General features: G+C 46.5%; 1 protein-coding gene across 1 annotated transcript in view; it reads left to right on the top strand.

Moving 5' to 3' along the window:
- Positions 1–22,644, top strand: part of FAM222A (family with sequence similarity 222 member A) — a 305,618-nt gene that overhangs the window by 139,103 nt on the left and 143,871 nt on the right. The window contains exon 2 of the mRNA XM_069619412.1: positions 18,444–18,574. Coding sequence (XP_069475513.1) covers positions 18,493–18,574 — 82 coding nt within the window. The 5' untranslated portion in view covers positions 18,444–18,492. The remainder of the gene's footprint in view (positions 1–18,443; positions 18,575–22,644) is intronic.

Here is a 22,644-nt window from a genome sequence, read left to right as displayed (position 1 = left end):
TCTCTAACGACGTGTAGGTTTTAGTCTAGTTGGTCCGTGCCGCAGGTGTCGGCATGGCCAGTGCGGGCTGCTGGGCAGGCAGATGGACACATCCGTATGTTCCTGTACCAGGTATTTGGTCGTCTGGTAGATGGGCAAACTCTTCTCGTGGCGGGTGTCTGGGTCGCGACCCTTTAGGCCATGCGCGAGAGGTGAAGGACGGGAGCCTGGTCTTCCATTCTCCCACTTCAGTTCTATTTCAACTGTGCTCAATTTGGCATAACCGGCTACCTTTACCAGCAGTATCGGATCAGTGCAGTGAGTGCCCCTCCACCGACCCCTAAATCATCAGCACGATCATACATCTGTATTTAAAAGCCTACCTCTGCCCCCCCCCACATAGAAGTTATTGACAAACCTCTACTCTACCTCACCAAGGAGAGCACACAGCCAAAATAAGCTGGCCCCTCTCTGTTCTCAGTCTGCATCTGCGGAAGCAGTGGGAAGAAACTCACTGGTGGGCCTTGAGCTGTGAAACAGGCTGCCTCTTGACCTAAGACTTCCATCAGACCACTTGATATTCAGGGAGTTAATAAAAGTTTTTTTTATTCCAGAAAGACTTCCATTTATGACTGGTCTGCCGGCAAGGACTGATATGACAAGTCATTTGAACTTCATGTTCCTTTTCTCCTGTATCTGAATTGAAACTTAGTAGCCTGCTGCAAACGACACCCCTCCCCCTTTCCTAAGTGCTTTTCTTGGAATTGCCTGTTCCTCCTGCTGTTGGTACTCTTGCCCGGGCAAAGTGGGTATTTGCCTGGCTTTCGAGTCTGGTTGCCCTTGTGGGGCAGATATGATATGCAAATGGGTGTTCTCCTCTGGTATGGCAGAGATGCATGCCTGAGACACTCCTGGGTGGGTTCCTGCCCACAGAACAAGCCATGTCAGCTTTTATTGGTGCAGAATAACCTTCCTGCAATGATGGACAGGTTATGCACCGGGCAGAGACTGGCACGGAGCACTGCCTGTGTGTGGTAACCTGCTCTAACTGATTTCCTTTGTGGATCTCAAAGCTAATTGAGGGAACAGTTGCAGTTTATTTCCCTGTTTTGCTTTAATTGAGCCAGGTCCAGCGTGAGCCCGGAATCCCACAGGACGGCCCCTAGCAGTCAACTGCATTCAGTCTTTGAAGAAGGAGATTTCGTTTCATGCAGCTGTGGAACGCCGGGCTCCTTGCAACAGCATATTTTAAAATTGCCAGAAATCGAGCCTGAAAATGGATACCTGCGCTCGCGCAGCGGCGCGCTGTCTTAAAAGGGGCTACAGGGCCTGTAGAACAGCAGGCCGCCTTCCCGCCCATGTTTCTTTAGGTAGCAAAAAGAGGAAATTGGTTCTGAAGTCCCATTTAGAGGCAATCACTCCATTCGGGATACTTTGTTGAAAGTAAAATAGTGAATAATGAAAGGTAGGTACGTGATTGTCTTTCATTGCGGCAGAGCCGGGACAGATGGGCGCTTCAGCGATTGCCGTGAAACAGAAGATTGGAGTAATTATGTGGTAACAAGGATCTTGTTGTGAAGTTAGCTCGCTCAGAAAAGAGTGAAAAACCTACCAAATCATGAATAAGTCATTATGGGTGCCACGGAAGAAACCCCAGATTCATGTCCCCGAGAACACCTGTCTGGGATTAAGGTAGCGTTTGTGGCCCACGTTTTCTTAAAGGTGCGCCTGATCGTTTTTTCCTCTCTGGTTTGCGCCTCTCTACGTGAATGCAATTAGAATGAGGTGAAGAGCGTTCTTAGTGAGGCCCTGTAAAAACCGTCAGATGGTCCCTTCAGGCCAGTGCTCTTCGAACTGTTGGGCTGGGCCTTTTAGGGTGGCCCGGAGGATGTCTTGGGGTTCAACAAGGGAGTACGGTGACTGCGTTACTGCTTATATTTTCTATAGACAACACGCTGCCGTGGCCCGCAAACAAACATTTTACTGGGGGGCGTAGTAGGGAAGGAGCTCAGCATAAAAACATTGTATTAACTCTACGTCAGGCACTGCGATTTGGCCGGGTTCTCCTGCATTTAAAGTTTCATTTCAGCCAATTCTTGACGCTATAACTCAAGGTAACCACGTTCAGAGGCCTGGAGTTTCAAGCGAATCCATTTGAGGAAGTATAGACGATCTTAAATGCAATTAAATAGTTTGCTCTTAAAACCTTTATCAATTATTTGTGCAAGGAAAGTCCAGGACAGGAAAAGTAGTGTCCTGCTGACGTTTTGACATTAAATTCGTTTTTCATGTGTCTTTCCTGATTTGCTAGAGTATTCGATGGAGTCGGCCATCAAATAGTGAATGACTTTCCTGCAATTAGTGTCTTTTGAATGGCATTTTTCTGGGAGGATAGCTCAGTGGCAACGTGCTCGTCTTGGAAACAAAATGATACGAAGCAACATAGGTTTGATCCCCGGGTCCGCGCTTAGAAATGTCTGGGTATTAAGCGCGGCATGAATACGCAACTAAGACAAATTCCGGTAACAGCGCCTCGATGCCCCCGGGCTGTGTGAGCGCTTTAAAAATGCAAAATAAATAAAAATTGTGTAAGCGTTGTGAAAGCGGGGGTTGTACTTCTCAGTGCTGGAACCTAGAGGACACAGGAGGCAAATTCTCCCTTCTAGTGTTTTCCATTCCCTTCTGAATTTAAGATATTAAAAATGAGTATGTTGTTTGATTTTCAAGTGTTTTTTTAAATATTTTGCTTGTTATGTGTTTAGATTATTGGTATAAAAGATAAATTTGTAGTGATATATTTCTTAACAGACCATCCATATACTGGCATGATTACACTTTACCCAACGCGGGGAGTAAAAACATAGGGGCCTATCACAAAAAAGCTACTGTGAGTAATAATACGGTGGCTGGTCAAAAAACCGAAAAAAAATATCGAATTACCAAAATCTCGAATTTAAAATCTCTAAAAAAAAATCTCGAATTATTTATTTATTTATTTATTTATTTATTTATTTATTTATATGTATTTGTGGGTTCAGGTAAGTATAAAAAAAGGGTAAAATTAAAAAAAAAATGAAAAAAGGGGGGTTGGGGGGGGAACCCCCCATTTCAAAATAAAAACGTATTAAAAAAAAATGAGATTTTTTTTCGAGATTTTCAATTCGAGATTTTTTTTTTCGAGATTTTTTTATTCGTTTTTTTTACTATAAACCTAATAATACATTTACACCTGAATTACCCCAGACCTACTAAAGGTAAGTAGCACCTCTGCAAGTGGTCTCTAGGAAACCTTCCTGGCTGGGAATAGCAGAAGGACTTACCTTATCTTCTGAGATGCTGGGCAGGGTCCCTCAGGAACCCAGAAATAAAGGAACAGGCCAGGAACAGCTTGCACGTCACGTCCCTTTTGCATTGTATGCTTTTTGAGCCATCTCCACCCGACCCATTAGAAATAATCATCTCGAACAATCTCAACGCCGATTCGACCCATCTGGGAGCGGCCGACTTCAAGCGTCTCTGCGCTGACTCGACCTATGGGAAGCAATCATCTTGATCCATCTCGATGCCGACCTGACTCGTCTGAGAGCAACCGACTCGACCCATTGAGCGCACCAACATGAAACATCTTGACTCCGACTCGACCCATTAGGAAGCCCAACATCAACCATCTTGACGTCTTCTTAAACCACTGGAATGCACCTGTAAGCTCGGCTTGATGCTGTTGCGCCCCAAGAACAAGACTGAAATTTATTTTTAGTTGTTCTGACCACTTGGAATGGTTTAAAAGGGCCCTAATGATATTTAAGACGCCACTCTTTACCTTTTTAAACAAATATCCTTGAATTTGTACTTCAATGCAAAAGGCAATTGCTTGCATACCTCTGTCTTCAGACCCAGAGTGGCTCCTTTTTTCCAAAGTTTGCATATTATGTGTCTTCCTTTACAGGGGTGGGTTATTAGGATTTTTAAGAAGTGTATTTGTAATTTTAGGTTATAGTCTCATTTTTAATTTGGACTCTTGATTGGACATTTCTTTTGTTTTGGGACCGCAGTAATATTGTTGTTTAGATGCTTCCTTGCTGGTTAAGATCCCTCTGAGGGGTGTAGCCTGACCACGCTACCTTAAAGAGGCGAAGGGGGTGTGCCATTCATGTTGTGCTTCTTTTCCATTTATGGATGGGATCACTGCTGGTTTAGAAGTAGTGTGGGGCTGAGTAGGAGTTTAGACACCACTACTCATCCCTGTACTCCTGCAGAGCAGTAGTCATTTCATCATACCCGCGGTGTAGAGCTGCTTAGCCAAACTAGCCACCAAGCTTCTAGTATTGTCCAAACACCTTCTCAATCCTTTCACTCATCCACCACTACCCCCTGTACTAACTCACAATCTTGCAAATCTGCCTTGAAAACACAATCCATTATCACAATACCTTTCTACATATCCTCCTTTCTTGCTCCAGAACTAATATCCTCCAGATTGCACCGACATGCACAAACGCTACCAGAAAACATTCTTCCACTGCTGCGTCCCTCCTCTCTTTGTTTCTTCTTTCCCTTCCTCTTATCTTCCCTTTGCTCATTATTTTCCTCCAGCAGACTAAGGTCTGGAGTCCCCTGGCTGGAGCACAATGCACCGTTCCATTGACCATCCCAGGTGCTCTGAAGCTACCATGGTGGTGGTTTTGTGCAGTATAGAAACATCAAAAGATAGCAGAACATGCTGGAGAATAACACATTTTCCAAAGCTTCCAACGGCACTTACAAGCTAAGGAGTGCTAGAAAATAGCATTTTACAGCTTGTGACGTGGTTTTCCAGGAGCAACGAAAATGATAACTTCAGATGCATCTTCTAAAGTAGGAATTGATGTGGTACTTGAACCCCCAGATATTTTCATAATACCCTATTTGATCTGCATCAGTCAATCCGGAATGCCATAAAAACTATGTTGTTCGTATAAACTAGTCGTGACTGGCTTGTTGCATTGCTTAGGCTGTCTGCTACTACTCTCCATTTGATGTAACCTCCATTACTACTGCATGATAATCCAAACTTGTAACCACCTTTGTATCCTACTGAGTTTGTATTGTACAGCTACATGCTCACTGTAACCAAGAGCAAAGTACCCTTCCTGTAACTAAGACACTTTCTTGCAACATCCCCTTAAATTCGGACCTGCAGAGGAGTACAGCACGGTGTGGATGTGCTGCTCCTGAGCAAGACACTGTTTCCCACTGCAGCTTCTATGACAGGCCAGGCTTGGCAGCTACGCTGCATGGAAGGCCTTCAGTTCGCAGTCCTCTTTCCCCTTCTCTTTTCTTCCCGCTAATAATGGCAACAAATCCCACCATGTGGAGATAAAATAATGAGTGCAAATGCTCCCAAAATGGAAGCTATGCTCCACTCTGGCCTGATTTCCTCATGGCTGTCCTGTCAGGAAGCAATGATAACAGCCAGGGCTGCGCTTTCCTCCCCTTGGGATCTGGAGGCGGACGGAGCCAAATTTCCACATCAACACAATGCAGCATTGTATGACAGCAGAGTTATTTTATGTTCCTCAAGTACCGCAACTGACTAACAAGCAGTGTTACTGTGTGATCCAGTAGGAAAACAAGATTACAATGAAAGAACATCATCATTAAATACAAAAATAAAATTGAAAAAAGCAACAAAGCAGTTTGCCCAGCAATACAGGCGACAAAATAGAGACAAAGTTAAAAAGCTGTTTCAGCTGACGGTTCTATAGCAAGCCGCTGTGAACGCTTCTACCGTTTCGCTTCATTTCTTTGGGCATGGTTTTGCATATAAATAGGTTTATAATTGCAACATTATTTATTTTATTTTTTTTGTTGCACAGATCTGTACTAAAGTTGGGTAAACTGTATCTATAAGTCATCCTACTTTTCACCACAAAGCAATTCTGGGAGACTTTATGGTGAATGTGGCCATGTAAGGCTCTTTTGGGTAATTTCTTGGCACTACCATCTCTGGCATGGATTCATGGAACCTCTCCTGCGTGGCACTGGTCTGCACCTTTTAGTCTCAGTGAAATGAACCACCATGAGCAAGGAAGTGTCAACGCCCCCTTGCCTCAATCGCCACCCTCTCAACTAACTCCTCACTATCAACATCTTGCATCCTTACACCTCTCAGTCTCCTACATACGACCTCTCTAGGTCTAGTGTATTTAGACCTTATCCATCTTCTATCAACGACCATGCTGTGTACATTTTCGCACTCCACAATCCGGGGGATGCTCACATGGATAACCTGCATAGTGAGTACCAAGCACAAACAACTTGGATAACGGGTACTTCCGATCGGTCTAGGACGTATTTACCATAATAAAATAGTTGCAAAGACAAAAAAAAGGGCTGCGAGGGTGTCCCCCGCTTCGCCCACTCATTATAGTTTATGGTATAGTGAGCGGGGCCTGCCGCAGCCTTCTGTTAAAAAAGAAAAAGAAAAGGACCCTGCAGCGCCGGTTCCCAATCACGGAAGCGACAGGGAACTGGCGCTGCAGGGACTCAGCATGAAGAAAAAGGTAAGTGGGGTTTGTTTATGTTGGGGGTGTGGATAGGGGTGTGCTGAGGGTGTGGATGGGGGGTGTTATGGGTGTGTTGTGTGTGTGGGTGTGAGAATGTATGTGTGTTTGCATGAGAAAGGTGCAAACTTTTGGTAGGTTGCACCTTTCTCATGCAAACTATTTGCCGCTGTAGTTTCAGCCGCGAGCAAATCACTTAGATTCCTTCCGATCTGCATCCATCAACACCAAAGGTTTCTGCATCTGCCTTCCCGCTGTCCGGCTAATGCACCCTGCCCTCCTTTCTAACAGAGTCATCTGCAGGTACATTATTGGCAAACGAGCACTACATAAGACCACTGTTTTGCTGTACTCCTGGAATTTGTCTTTTCTCCTGAGCGAGTGGCAGATTTTTTTCCCACTCACTCACTGTTTTGCTCTGACTATGGGAAGCTTTGTTATTTATTTGTGTACTTTGTTATGGAGTCATTCTTTCCTCCATCTTTTCGAAGGCATCTGCAATTTACTCTTGCAGCACAAAGCACCTTTTGTGCAGTATTGCTGGAACCCCTTTGGGCTTCCCTTTTTATTTTATATTCCTTGTCTGAGTACATGTTCCCAAAGATAGGGGGGTTCTTTTAACGCTTCTTACCCTTTCTTTTGCGAGATCAGTGCATACCTCCTTATGTGGAGTGCTGACGGGTTACACTATATCCCCTTAGTCACTGATCCTGTGACGTTTCTGTTGCAGTGACAAGCATATCTGAATGGCTGGTGTATTCTACTGACTTTTGTGTAATTTTCTACTCACAGTTATGATAATGCACAGAAGGATCACCATTGACCCAACATGGTGGTGGTTTTCTTTTTCCATCATTTCTTGGTTGCTTGTCCTTTCTTGGTCCTTTCTTTTCTGTGCTGTGTGGCAGAGGTCCTGTTTTGACTTTTTTGTCTTCAGCAGGAATCATTTGTGAATCACACTGAGGCTCCAGAGTGTCTGTGAGGACAGGAAGCGGGGACGGATCCTGAATCTCTGCTGGGCTTTGTCTTGTAGCACGCCTGCCTGAAACCAGTTCCAACTGGGAGGCTGGGTGTCTTGAAAGCCACCCCCCAAAGTTTGAATGTAGCATGAGTGCTGATTGGCTGGGTTCCTGGATAAAAGGCTGAATTCCTGGTGCACAGTCCACGACTGGAACTGAAGAAACAAAGAATACAACCAGAGACACTGCAGCCCCTTCAAACAACCGCAGAAGCCCCCTGAAGTGACCGCTGCTGTCCTGATCCCGTTTTCAAATTGACTGCAAAGCTCCGAAGGGGATGACTTACTCCACTGGACTGGTGGGCATAATCCGACCTAAGACGACTTTGGGCCATCTTTCGACATCGTGTGACCTTAATGAGCTGCAGGACACCAATTCCAGGGGACCTGCAACCGTTTTACGATTCACTGTCTTGCCGTGAACGTATCTTCCTGAAACTTTGGACTCTTTCTGCACCTCCAGGTGCAAGCTCCCCCTCCTCAAAGTCCTCTCACCAGAGTGCCGGACCGAGCAAGCAAGGAGAATCCACCGGGCGGTAACTGTTCTTCCTTGGTGTCTGAGAAAAGGCAAAAACCACATACCTGCATTGGAGTATGAAGAGTTATTTGCTGGGGGTCCCCTCTCACAGCGGCTGCTGCAAAATTCATTTGAGAGTCCCTCCTTTTATCACCACGACCTAGGAACAGGAGATGGTTTCTGCAGCTGCTGCATTGTGAAGGCATCCAGCTTCATTCTCTTCATCGCTCCCTCGGGTACCGTGGGACTCTTGATAATGCATACCTTGAGTTGTTTTGTCACTCCTTTGTTGCTGAAGTGCTTATTCCAGTGTTTGGGTGTTCGCCCATACACATTCACCCAGGCCAAACATTTGTGCGCATTCAGGGTGCTTTCTATGAAGTGCCTGAACCTTTTTTAACCAACAAATGTTTGCTAGTCTCTTGTGAATTGAAGAGTCATCTGGAACTCTGCTCCTGTTGGCGTTGTTCATTCATTGTATTCCTTCAACCGGGCAGCGGTTTTACTTCCCTTTGAATTGCTACCTTGGTTTTCTATTGTGTTTACTAGTCTTTAAATAGTACTTGGCTATCGGAAGATTTATCTTTTCCTTGTGTATATATAAAATAAATATTGTATTATAACTGCAAGTGTGTAATTGTTTGTTTGGCATAGTCTAAGTTCTTTGTACTCACCTACAGTTCCCATCTCCCTTTTGAAGGTAAGTCTGGCTCCTGTCATATCTACTTTTACTTGCAGTGGTACAGGCCTACGCTAGAAGTTGGAGATCTGTATACCAAGGCGTCCGTTTTTATAAAGCCCTATCGTAGAGTAACTCCCCAACATCCCTGTTACATTGGATCTGTTTTAGGGATATTTTAAGGTTGAGATCGGGATGTGAGAGATTGCCAGCCAATCAAGGAGCTGAATGTAAGCTCATGGGGAGTTGCACTATCAGAGGTCTGCAGCCTGCATCCCTGCAGATGGTTTGAACTACAACACCCATGATTCATCAAGTTTTCGATTCTGGCTACTGCTGATGGGAATTGTAGTCCAAAACGTCTAGGAATCCACAGGTTGGCTATCTGCACGAGGGCACAGGGTTTGTTTTTCCATTGGTTTTACATCTGGCAGTTCCATTGACTTTGAAAGCGAGGGTAGTTTCATTAAGAACAATCCTGCATGTATATGAAAGACATTTATAATTATTGCAATTTATACTAGGGAACTACTAGCGGTGAAGAAGAACAAACCTAGCTTAACAAAACAACATGATTCTTGCCAACCAGCAACTCTGCGATCAGAAATACAGCGACGACCTACGATGAAATTCGGTCCAGCTGGGCACATGAAAAGTCTCTTGCACTCGCGCACTCTCCTGACCTCCCTCAGCACCCCCCCACATGCCCGATCTCTTGGGTTGCTTACTGGAGCCCGGACAGCTCACCTACTTCCTTATCTGGGCCAAATGCACACGCGCAGTCTAGGACTTTTCTGAGAATTATCCCATACTTTGGACTGCCGTCCCCGAGGGCGTTCCCACCACAAGCGCATAGAGACCGTAGTAATGGGAAAAGGCGCTATATAAGTGACGACGACTGCTCCTACTACTACCACCAGCGGTCCCTTCAATGCACTTGTAATCCTGCAAGTTCAGCTCCACCCTTTCCCTCTGCAAATCCGGAAGCACTGGCTGCATTAAGAAAGAGGCTAACCGTAATATCAAGCGCTACATAAAAAACGAAATCGTTTCTAGGCGCGACCCCTTGGAAGCGACCCGCTGGAAGAGGGCGGTAGAGAGATGATCCGGCCCAGGAGGGGCAGCGGATGAAGAGGAAGAACATTGTGTGGTTCTGTTTTTGTAAAGTTGCCAGCGGCCCCGGCACTGACCTCTGAGGCTGCATCAGTCCCTCCAGGAATGATGAAATCCCAGTTTGTGGTGTGCCCGCATGGGTTCTTGCGTTTATGGGGCCATGTTTTCACAATAAACAGAGCTTCGCCCTTTGCCCCGTCTGCTGTGAGTGCTGCCTGTTTATGGAATGCAAGGCAGTGAAAGCAAAGGCCAGTCAGTCGTGTCTGCTCGCGCCCTGTTTTTGTAAATTTCCAGCACGACACACCGCTCTGAAGAGCAAAAGTCGTGCATTGATGGGCCTCAGACGTGAAGGGCTTCCGGGGGCGGGCACTGAAGATGAGATGGGCTGAGCCCCAGGAAGATCCGCAAAAGAGACGCACGAAGGAGCCAGAGGGCTGCTCCCTCTGGGGCAGCATTGAGTTTAGCAAGATTTACAGTGTTATTGCCTTTTAAGAGCCCACTGCAAGCAAGGGCAGGCCCCATGCTGACGGCTGGGGGGAGCACCTCTTGGCTCACCAGATGTTCTCAACTACAACTCCCAACAGCGCTTGCCAGCCAAGTCAATTGTGAGAGATCATGGGAGTCATAGTCCAAAACATCTGGACAGCCACAGTAATACAGGCGGGTGCACGGTGTGTGCTGCCAGGGTTGGAGAAGGCAGGCCAGAGCTGAAGAGCATCAGTTGTATTGTGCCAGGGCTGGATGTGCCCCATTGGAGAGGGCAAGTAGTATTGTGCCAGCGCTGGAGACTGCATGTTGTGGTCTACCCGTGCTGGAGAAAGCCTGGGGTGTGTTGCTTCCAAGAGAGGCCCCCTGCAACCACGCCCCTTTAGGAATACTGTATCTTTCTACTGTGATGTCACAGAACTGGATTATGGAATTCGTTGGCTGCCACACCAACACGACGGGGGGGATAAGGTATTTTTTCTCCTTTTGGGGTTACCTTGGAGTGAGGGAAGAGGGGGAACCTAGTAATGTTGATGTTGTATATAGTTCCCACGTGCCTTCCTTCTACATCCCCTACAATGCTGGTCGATGGTACAGGGTAGATGGTGGCAAAGGGATACAAGGGGAGCCAGGCACAACCTAACATGATCGATGGGCGCATCCCACCTCGGAGTTCTGAGTGGCATCACAGACCGCTCGAGCTTTACTCTCGATGTTTATGAGGTGAAAATAACAGGGACACGGTTTCCGAGTGCATGTTGTATTGTTCTCGGAGTGGGGAGCATATTAGAGTGCCAGGGAGCACAGGTTATATAGTATCACAGTTGGAGTGTGCAGGAAGTATTGTGCCAGCGCAGGAGAGCACCAGATATGTCTATTGCAAAAGACAATATGTGTTTTCCCAGAGTTTAGGGATTACAAGTTATATTGTGCCGCTGGTGGAAAAGTGCAAGATGTGTTATCCCAGAGCCTAGGGATCACAAGCTATATTGTGCCGCTGGTAGAAAAGTGCAAGATGTGTTTTCCCAGAGCCTAGGGATCACAAGTTCTATTGTGCCTCTGGTGGAAAAGTGCAAGGTGCGTTTTCCCAGAGCCTAGGGATCACAAGTTCTATTGTGCCTCTGGTGGAAAAGTGCAAGGTGTGTTTTCCCAGAGCCTAGGGATCACAAGTTATATTGTGCCGCTGGTGGAAAAGTGCAAGATGTGTTATCCCAGAGCCTAGGGATCACAAGCTATATTGTGCCGCTGGTAGAAAAGTGCAAGATGTGTTTTCCCAGAGCCTAGGGATCACAAGTCATATTGTGCCACTGTTGTCGAGAGCATTTATTAGCGTGCCATTGGTGTGGAGCTTGCATTGTGGTGTGCCAGAGATCACACAGTAAACTGCACCACTGGTGTAGAGTGTGAGAAATGTTTTGCCTGCTCAGAAGAGCATATCTTGCATTGTGCCACTGTTGGAGGGTGCAAAATATATTTTACAAGAGCTAGAGAGCATGTTATAATGCACCACTGTTGGCGAGTGAATGCTGTATTGTGGCAGTGCTGGCGAGCAGGAGGTATTTTGTGCTGCTTTTGGTGAGATCCCAGAGTGGCACATTTAATTCCACGTGGTGCATGGCCGTGGCGGCATAATCTTCTGGGGACTTGTTTCTGTACAGTGGCGCACACTGGTATCTGCTGCATGAACCTCAATCAGATTCGATATCAAAGAGGGCATCGGCATCAACTCTCAGTTGGGTCTGCCTATGAGAAGGCCCTGGGCATGTGCTACCAAATCCCTTATACCAGGTGGCAAGCATTCCCGAGGGATGTGGAAGTTCCTGGCTGAGGGGCGACACTTGCCCGAATTTGGGATTGATTTCAGTGGTATGAAGGCAGCACAAGGCAGAAACTCCTGCCTAGAATGCCCATGGAATGGCCAATTCTTCTTTTATTATTATTGGTTATTTATAACGCACTTAATACCCAGAGATTTGTAAGCGCGGACCCAGGGATCGAACCTGTGTTGCTCCACTTTGTCTTGCTTCCAAGGCGAGTGCTTTGCCCCTGAGCTATCCTCCCGAGGCAAGGGCAGTATCCAAAATCCAGAGTGGCACCCTGAAAGTGTGCCATGCTAGAAAGCGGTGGACCGCAAAGAAGTAAAGGGGCTCAAAAGCATATGCCACCCAAATTGCAGTACAAGTTGGGACTTCCAAGGTAAAGCCGGAGACTAATAGGGGTATGCATGTGCCTCAACAACGACAGTTTGAGAAGAGAAGCATAGCAGGTAGATCTGTCTATGGAAGGGAGCTGCCACTTGTTGCTTTTTCCCTTCCTTGGACAAGGCTGACACATTGTTGGCACAAAATAACTGTTGTAGGGGGGGTGCATTCCACCCCATGCAAACATCAGGCACGATGGGGTCTTAGGGAGATGAGGGGAGTGTCAATAAAATAGGTAAACTTTTATGATGACCAATGATACTTGAGTGAAGCTCTGGGAAAGCGCTCGGACCATTTTGTGAAGGTATGCCCAGGTGACAACGCAAGACTTCACCAAAGCCGCAATCGCCTCAAACTGACTGCAGTACAATGATTGGATGCCCATTTATGTTTGAAATTGATGTGTTAGTGTGGCTTGGTCTGTGTTTGCCTTTGGCTAGAACAGAGGTCTGTCACCTTTTGCTCAGTCCAAAACATCAGCCACTTGCAGGGCTTATCAAGCAGTGCTTAATGTGTGGCGGGGTTTGCTAGGGCTCAGCCTTGGCACTTATTTCAGAGCCCAGCCTTTTATAGTCTGACTCAGTTTGATTATGATATGGTGTTTTGGCAACTTTATTATTTTAACTGCCAGTCACATAATAACCACCTACAGAATCAGAGAAAATGTAAATGATGATTGTGTTTAAAGACACACTTACATATGTCTCATGCTAATGTTAAAGGGTATTTGTACCGCACACTATCACCACTGGAGTGGTCCCTTGGCGCTCTGGTGGATCTGGAAAGGCAAGGGGGTGGGGTGAGTTAGTGGGGCTGAGTGGGGAAAAGTGCAAGAGAGCAGTGATGTGCTGTTGGCGGCGTCAGTTTGGTTAGCACTGTTCGCTGAGCTTGGGTGTTTTTTGGATGGTAGCCGTTGTGTTCTGTTGTGGAGCTATGTGTGATTTGCTTGGTTGTTGCAGTGTGGTGAAGTTTGTGCGGTTTGCTGTGCTTTAGCGGTGTGGTTGTGTTTGGTTAGAGTTTAAGAGGTGTATGCAGAGGGATGAGATTGTTAGTGGCCTCGCTATCTAGATTATGCTAAATTCCAAATTCGTCCTAGATGTGGCGCGTGAATATCTCCACATTTGTATCTAAATGTGGCACTGGCTAATGGTTACAATCCTGTCTGGATGTGACGTAAGCCAATATTCAGAATTATATCTAAATGTGGCACTGGCTAATATTCACAATCCTGTCTAGATGTGACGCAAGCTAATGTTCAACAATTATATCTAAATGTGGCACAAGCTAACATTCACAATCCTGTCTAGATGTGACGCAAGCTAATGTTCAACAATTATATCTAAATGTGGCACAAGCTAACATTCACAATCCTGTCTAGATGTGACGCAAGCTAATGTTCAACAATTATATCTAAATGTGGCACAAGCTAACATTCACAATCCTGTCTAGATGTGACGCAAGCTAATGTTCAACAATTATATCTAAATGTGGCACAAGCTAACATTCACAATCCTGTCTAGATGTGACGCAAGCTAATGTTCAACAATTATATCTAAATGTGGCACAAGCTAACATTCACAATCCTGTCTAGAAGTGGTGCAAGCTAATCTCATTTGGCTGGCGGGTAAGCTAATAAGATGGGGTTGGTTGGCGGGTGGTTGTCTTGTGAGCATCAGGTAGAGGTTGGATAGTGTGGAGGCATGGTTGCGTTGGGTTTACACAACGAGTATGTTATTTTATGTTCATTGCTATTTGTAATTCTGCCTTAGTCATACATCCATGAATCAACCACACTAAGCCGGTGGGTGTTGCAGCTTTAACCCCATATATATGTTGACAGTATGGGGAGCAGCTCTGGGTGGTTGCAACAGTGGGCAGCTAGCTGCCCATCCTGACATGCAATGGGCGCGTTAGAAAATATTGGAGCCCAGCCACTTATTTCTTTACAAATTAAGTACTGTCGCCAAGTGCATGCGTTGCTGCACTGAGCTGCTCACAGGACACGCTCTCGGTGCCTGTTTCCCTACACACGTCCGTTGTATTCAAGTGGGAAGTCTTACCTGTGGACCGAAATGCCGAAATGCGTTTACTGCAAGAAGGCATCAGTCTTTGCGTCTGTTTTGGTAATGTTGCTAGGAAGGAAGCAACATTACAAAGAGGCCGTGGGGAAGCTCGCTGAGACCTGCACGTCCATCTGTGACACGCTCTGGACCCCAGCAGGGGCCCCTCAGCCCTTCAACCTTCCGTGGCCAATCCACTGACTGTTATTGACATGGGTAGTGATAACGCCTATTATTGCAGTGCTTGGAAACAGCAGATGACTGGCACAAAGCGCTGCATATACAGGTAATTGTATGGATATGTTTTGAGATGCGTTGTATGGATGCATTTAAGTGGTTCAGAATTAAGAACATATAATGCCAACGTTGGCAGTAAGTAGTAATATTGCATTCGTATTAATAATAATAATACGTTCTTACAAAATGCTTCATGTCAGACTACTCCAACTTCTAAGCGCTTTAATAGCAGGTGTTATTATGACCCCATTTTGAATGATGCTGATGGAAATTGGGAAAGAGTTCTCTCATTGTCTGCTTTTTACTCGTGGTCTCCGGCTTTACCACTGCTCCCTCGGTGAAGTGGCTCCTTTCTGTCGCAGGCATTTTAAAATTCACTTGAAGGTCACGGCTAACACTGCAGCCCGTTCCCTCACCGTCAGCAGTTTGAGAGCCCGTGTGACATGGAACTATCTTTCTGAAAGTCAATCAAGGCTCGGGATGGATGAAGGGGAATTAGTGGTAATTTATAATTCCATGTTGGCTCCCCCTGGGAGCCGCCGTTAGCTGGGAGTGTACGGTGGCTCGCGAGGGACTCGGCCTGACCCTTTTGACTTTTGTCAGTCAGACTCGGGGGCCGGCCCGCCCGCCCGGCCATTGTGCGCGCGGGATAAGCAGCCTGTGGAGGTTTGCCCGAGAGCGGCCTGTCACAAAGTCTGATTTATACACGCAGAGAAATAAACGGCCATCTGGTGGAAGAGATCTCCTCTCCGTGATAAAGTGGGGCCTGGCCTGGAATGCGGCACCCGCCCCCACGCCCTGAGCACTTGTGTGTCAGCAGCAAGGCATCCTGGGACGGGCCGGGCCAGGCCACCACTTGCAGGGAGAGAGGAGCAGGCCCTTCCGCCATTCTCCGCGTGCGCAGCCTCTGCGCGGCTATTATTATGATCGCATTATAGCCGAGCTTAGGAGGGGAGTTGATTTGCCCAAGGTCACCCACCTAGTCATGGAAACATCTGCGTTAGAGCTCAGCAACATGGTATTATTATGTATTAACTATGTTGCTTGTGTGCCACGGCCAATAGGGTGGCCGCGCAGCTTATGCAGGCCTTGGAGAGGATGCAGCGTGTTGCCGCCACTCTAACTGGGTTATATCATTGGTTGGGAGCGCTTCTCAACGACTGGGGCGCAACCAGGTCTGAAACCCCCTCCCCACTTCTCCAATGTATGAATATTAAGGACGCTTTTGGAGGAAACTGGGAGCAGAGGAAATTGCTAGGTTACTCAATATTTATACTGTGCCCATCTCCACCTTGGTGTTTTTAAGGGTGCCTATCCTTGTGTGAAAGGTGGCATATTGTGATCCTGCCAAGGCGTCGCCAGGTCTTAGCCTGTGGAAACCAATGGGCTGCTTGGGGAGGAGGTGGTGGGAAAGAGAAATTGGACAATAGAATGCCCAAAAACCGAGAGAAGGAAAAACAATTGGGATGCGTGGGGAGGGGGAAGGGGGCGGGCTGTCACTGGTAAGCACGAGTGTAGGACTCGGGAGAGTACAGCTCCGTCTAGAGCACAGTTTTACTGGCATGGCAATATCTAGAACTGACGAACCACGGTGCTGGATGCAGTTAGATGGTGCGTGGTTGCGCGATGGACTTGAGATGTGCGCAAGTGGTCACTAGTCGTGTGGAGGCTTTCACCAGCTTCGTTTGCAAGAACCAATCCCTATATCAAGGGAGAGCACTGGGTTGGCCGAGCCAGCTGGCAGAAGTGTCGGCGCCGAGAGTTGGGCATGTATTGAAGTATGCCTGGGGAGAATGTGAGGTAAGCAGTAGGGGGGCAGACATGATGGACGTGTGTCCGGTGATATTCGCTTCCCAAAACAAAATTGTAAATCTTAGTGATATTCCTGCACTGTCCATGCACATCACAAAGCGTATTTTGTCACTTTCGAGTAAAACTAGGCCAAAGCGTTTCCAAGCATAGCAATGTTTCCTATGTCACCTTTCCTGCATTACTGACGTGGGGCCTGATTCTGATCTGATGCACTGCACACCACAAACTGCAGTGTTTCTTGGCGATGAAACACAAGGTGTGCTGACTCGTCTCATCGGCCCTCGCAATCAGTGATGCAAGTAAAGAAAGGTTGAAAGCCAGTAGCAGGGATGCTAGCCTCTGAACTGCAGGCTATGCACACATCTCAGCAGCGGGCGGTGCTCAACCCACTGATCTATCTCACTAGGTAGCCACTAAGCTCCTACCCATTTTGACTTCATAAGCCGAGCCGCCAATTTTTTTCCCAGACTTAAATCTACTTATTGTTTCGGTGTCTATAAATTAATTTACTAAACTCTATTTTCTAAAATAATGACACCGCCCTCCTTCCCCCAACCTCTTCACTGGAAATCGAAATCCCAGTTTTAGGAGTCACGAAGAACTACTTGAGACCTGATCAAAAACGGCTCCAGTAGAGTCGTATCATCTTTTGAGCAGGACATCTTGCTCCGAGCTGAACAAAAAAAAAGCATAGGCCTTGTAAAACATTGCTCGTCATCAGATTTCGGCGCCACAAAGTGATTGTTCTTACTATTAGAACATTACAAATTAAACATTAAGTCAACAAATTGTTCTACTTCCCAATAAAATCTGTTAAGTCTTTGGTGTGTGGTGTTAGAATGGGGAGGCAGTTCAAGCGCAAAGGGTGGGTTCAAGTTGATACCATCGAGCCATCCCATACAAATGCAATTTCACATCCTAGCAGGGAAGGACCAGCCAATCAGCAAGTGGGGGACAACACAAGCATCCCGAAGGAAACGCTTTAGGAAGATCCCTCTCCTAACCACAGTCCTTGTTAGTCCTGTGCGGGCGAGAGTCAACCCCGATAGATAGGATGGACCGAGCAACATCCTCTCTGAGCATGATCATCGCTGGTGCTACAGTAGGTGGGCACTGGGAGGTGCCTTTTAACTCTTAAAACATCAAATCTGGCCCCTCTCTGAGTGGGGCGTGTCACAGTTGCACCTGCCTTGCTACTGCACGATTTATTTTACCTGCCCTGAATAATTTGTAGGTGTCGCCAAAGTCACAATAAATGTGTTTGGGTGCTTCTAAAGCACCAATAGTTTGTATGGGCATTGCAGAATCACCCAATTCCCCGTATAGATGGGTGGGCAGATTAAAAAGCTATGTGACGTGTGTGGGTGGAGCTAAGAATCCTACAAGTGCGTAAAAGGAGCTAAAGTCACAATACAAGTGGGTGAGTGGAGCTGAAGTCACAACATGTGTGTGGGTGAAGCTCAACATGCAATACATGTGTGTTAGAGGAGTTAAAGTGTCGATAATTGTGTGTGAGTGGAGTTGAAGTCAATAAATGTGTGTGGGTGCACCCGTCCATTTCTGTGAGAGCAGTGTCTGCTTTAGCCCACTACTTTAATTGATTGTTCCCCAAACTATGTGCACGCCACTTCTCTTCCTCATTCCTGAGCAGATTGCCCGGGTCTGAGGAACCAGTGCCGTGAGTTTGGCCTCACCTAAAATCAACGGAAGCCTGCCTCATTCATGCAACGACAGACCCTGCCGGTGTCTTATCAGTGAGGTCGTGATACTCAATGTCTCTTTCTTACTTTCTCTTGCAGTACGATCGCCTGCCATTGTGACTGCCACTGGCGTAGACCTCGCGCAACCATGTTGGCCTGCCTGCAGAGAACCCAGAACCCTCCGACTCAGCACCTCGTCTGCCCAAACAAGACTCTGGAGCCACGAAAGTGTGAGTGCCCATCCTTATGTAAACTCTCAGCACACCTGTAGAAACGGGTGATTTTAGGGTGCCGGGTTCTGGGGGATAGTTCCTTGATGTACATTGTCATTGCCATTTTCTTCAGGTCTTTGGTCAGCAGATCCCTTGATGTACCTTGGACACCACATTGCTTGATGGAACCTTGTTTTTCTTGGAGAACCCCCTTCGAGAGATGCTTACTAATATTGATCTATGATGGGTGACAATATTTCTATCCCAGGCAGGACTCGCTGGGTGAAAGTAGCTGGAGAAATATTTTCCCTTCTTGCCGAAGGCTACATTCACCCTATAATAAAAAATAAGTGCACTCTCTTCTCGCTGTTGCCCTTCCTGTGAACTCTTTCTTTTTTCTGGGGTCCCCGCGAGGAGATGACAGCCTTAGTAGCCACCCCCGAACACAGAAGTTTCATGTCCTTGCATCCTTCATTAGACAAGATGGGTCTTTCCCTATGAGGGAGCCACAGCGTGAAAGCCGGGCTTCTCATTGAATTTCTTGCATTCAAATGTCTGCCCGCTAGGTGGTAGACTGTGTCACAAGTCCCAAATGCCAACTAACTGGCCTGAGGATAGACGCAGGTGGTGGCAATTCCATCTTCTGGTCTTAAAGAATGCACTGTATCGGTTCCTTGCGCGCGCTGCGGAGAAGTTGGCGCGTTAACCCAAAATGGAAATAAATAAATAACCCCAAAAACGTGGAAACAATTGTAACGGATATGGTGGGTTCCCTTTCATGCAATAACCGGAAATGACACTCTGACTCGTGACACATTAGCCGTGGCTACTTACTGGCGGCATCATTTTATTGGTCATTTAGAAGGTACAGCACGCAGCTTAAAATAGCAACTTGAGTGCCAAGTGTTTCAGGCTGGGCACAAGTTGCCAGTACACTCCGGTGTACTGCGTCCACCTTTTTTCAGTGGGAAGACGCTGTACCCCTTTGGGTGAATTTCACTAGCAACATTCATTAATTGGCTAGCTGCTTTAAACCGTACCGCAGACGGGATTTGCACCCTACTCCTCAAACTCCCATGACACACACCTGCCCACTACACCACATGAAAGCATTCTCAAACTGAGTGTTAGATGCCTCATTGGGATTTTGAGGTGCAGGGGGATATGCACATTCTTGAGTTTAAAAGGCACACACCTTATATACTTTTCCAGCTAAATCTCCTGTTAAGCTATTTTCAGGTGTCGCTAATTCGTTTTCTGACTCGTTTATCCTGTGCTCTTTCTCAAACCAGTAAAGGCCAATTGGATGATTTTCTGCATATTTCACTGGATTCATGTGTTCACTGTCTGTGACGTCACTTCCCGTTGTGCATGTTAACCGGCCTCCCACTTTCCTTTTTAGGATGTCTGCCCCGCTCGCAGTGAAGGGCACCAGTCGGTGGTACGGGGGTTGCACCCTCTCTCGCCTTATATCAGGCGCCTTGTGTCTGCCATGAGAAATGGCCAGGCCAGTTTCTTCTCTGGAAATGAGATTTCAACATTGAAAGCTTATTGCTTGGCGTCCTTTGGCTTCGGACGGCATTCTGCTACCAAACGTTGAAACCTGACAGCGAGGCCCCCCATCCGACACACGCGCTTTGCTGTGTTTCAAACTGTTCGGTTGCAGGTGCAGATAAAAGTCTGCATGTCCTTAATCGGTCTTGCTGACAGTCGACTTCACATCACCGCTCACCCCGGAGGGGGCTAGAACCCACCTTCCCTGCTGTGCCTGTCCAAAACACGCCCCCCCCCAGCCTTTGATCATTCTGCCTTCAGAAAAGGCTGCTATTCCAATTGATAAAGAATAAGCGCGCGGGAAATGTGGGGAGCAGACGGAGAACGCCAGTGTAAGCCCAGTAAATGGGTTGCCTTGATAATGCCAGCCTCGGCTTTGTGCAAGAGCGAGCAGACACAGCCACTCACCTACTCAGAAGCCTCCCAACGTACCTCCAACCCATGCCGTGTTTCGCCTATAATTACTTTCCCAGTTCCTTTTCCCTTCCCGCAAAGCTCAGCCGGATTTGATGAGCCGGGCTTAAGATAATCTGTAAACTAGTTACATTAACATGAGTTCCAAGGGTCAGCCCGGCAAGGCACCTGTCTCCCTCCGGCAGCCTTTGTCTCTCGGTCCAGGCCATGATTATATGTATATTTAATGAGCCTGCTTGAGGCAGGCGGGCTCGACCTCACCGACTCAGCAAGGTACATCCCAATTCATCAATGAGGACTGTGTCTTTAAAAGGAGTGGATCCAGTAAGGTTGGTAAGTGTAACTGCCTCACATAAATCTGGCAGCCAAGCATCCATTGCTTGTCAAGGTGTGACTGTCCAAAAAGCACAGGCCCACACACACACCACCATTTTTGGCATCTTTACGCCACCGTTATAGGCCGCCACTTTTGTTTTAAAGTTGATTTATTTAAGGAGGTGTTTCATATCAAATATATTTTTTACATTTTTTTAATTTTTGTATATTGGTTTAAAATAACCTTTATACATAAGTGACAATACAAAATACGTACGGATATCTATTGATCGCTAAAATAATGAATAAAAGAGAAAATACTTAATACTTAGGAGAGAAGCTACATTTCTGGTTTTTTTTTTTTTGGTACCTCTCCATCTGGATCGCTTTTGCAAGACATCCTCGAGAAATGCTAGATTCCCCATTCTACCCGCTTGCCACCCAACGATTTATAACATGCTTTTATAAAACGGACTGAGGCCACGCAAGTATCGTGGTGCTCTCCACTGAGGGGTTCTGCACCCCAATACCTCCTCCACTGTAATCGGTAAGTCCATATGAAATCGACCTCACATGTTATTACGCAATAAGTGCTTCCAGTTTCCCAATGTACCCGGCACCTTACATGTATGGCACATGCGTTCGTTACTTAATGTTCCCCATCTTGGGCCCTGTACATCCATTGTACACAGTTCATTTAATATGAAGCGCATAAAAGTCTGGCGGTAAAATGGATTAACTGAACGCTTCAAATATCCAAGGAGTGTGTCTTAACACTGCATTGTTTTCTTCTACTCCATCAAGGAACTGTATTCTACCGATTTGTCGCACTGTTTCACCCAATCGAACTCTCAAGCTTGCTTTTTAATTCTCGTGATATTATGATTGTTGATCCATATTGCCACCTATTTCCCATAGGAAACCCATGCACTCCTTATAAGAAGAGGTTAATGTAATGTGGCTCTTTTTAGATAACATAATTCCTAACTTCTTATACAGAGACGCTTTGGGAGGGCTTAGTATGTTATGTAATGTCATACATGTCATCAGAGAGACGTTGGAATATAGCAATTGGACACATAGCTCTGTCCTTATGGCTGCCATAGGTACACAATTAGGAAGGGTTAGAGGTTTTTTTTTCTCCAAATGTTGCTTTCCATATGGTCAAAATCCCTTTCTTTTGGTAAATCAGTAAATTTTGAACGGTAAAGAAGTATCGGAATAATGTTTTGTTCGTAATAAGTAATACGTGGTATTAAGGTGTGCCTACAGTATACGGCCTTGGTATTTTTGTGCTGAGCCACCAAAGCTGGCATTTACCAGAACAGGCTACATAGACTTGGTGTTGGCAACCTGAATGGTGTCGTTGATCGTAAATCCCAAATATACGATCGATTTACAGGCTTGATTTCATCATCACGCCAAATATGCCATTTTGTGCCAGCCAAACGTCCTCTTTGTTTCAGCAAAAGTCATACAGAAAAGCTCTCTTTTCGGTGTTAATACTTAAATCCTGAATGGTTGGCTACTCCACCATTTTTCATAGACCTCGCTGGAGGCCAATTCTAGTTTGATGACCGAGCACCACATCGTCAGCAAACGCCAGATACCGCGGATGCATATGCCCCATTTCTGGTGGGGGGGGGGGGGCTTGAGTGCATTCTAGAACCCTGCCCAGATCACTCGGCTAGACATGAAAGAAGCGAGGAGCCACAACACAACCTTGCTGCAGACACACTCTGGTGGCAATGTCTTCATTATACCAACCGCCAATGTTCGTTCTACTCTGAATTGTGCTGTTGGAT

This window comes from Ambystoma mexicanum, chromosome 10 (genome assembly GCF_040938575.1).
Source record: "Ambystoma mexicanum isolate Mex_15411 chromosome 10, UKY_AmexF1_1, whole genome shotgun sequence".
Classification (NCBI taxonomy): Eukaryota; Metazoa; Chordata; class Amphibia; order Caudata; family Ambystomatidae; genus Ambystoma; species Ambystoma mexicanum.
Note: the sequence above shows the minus strand (reverse complement) of the source record. Positions and strands in the feature narration are given on the sequence as shown.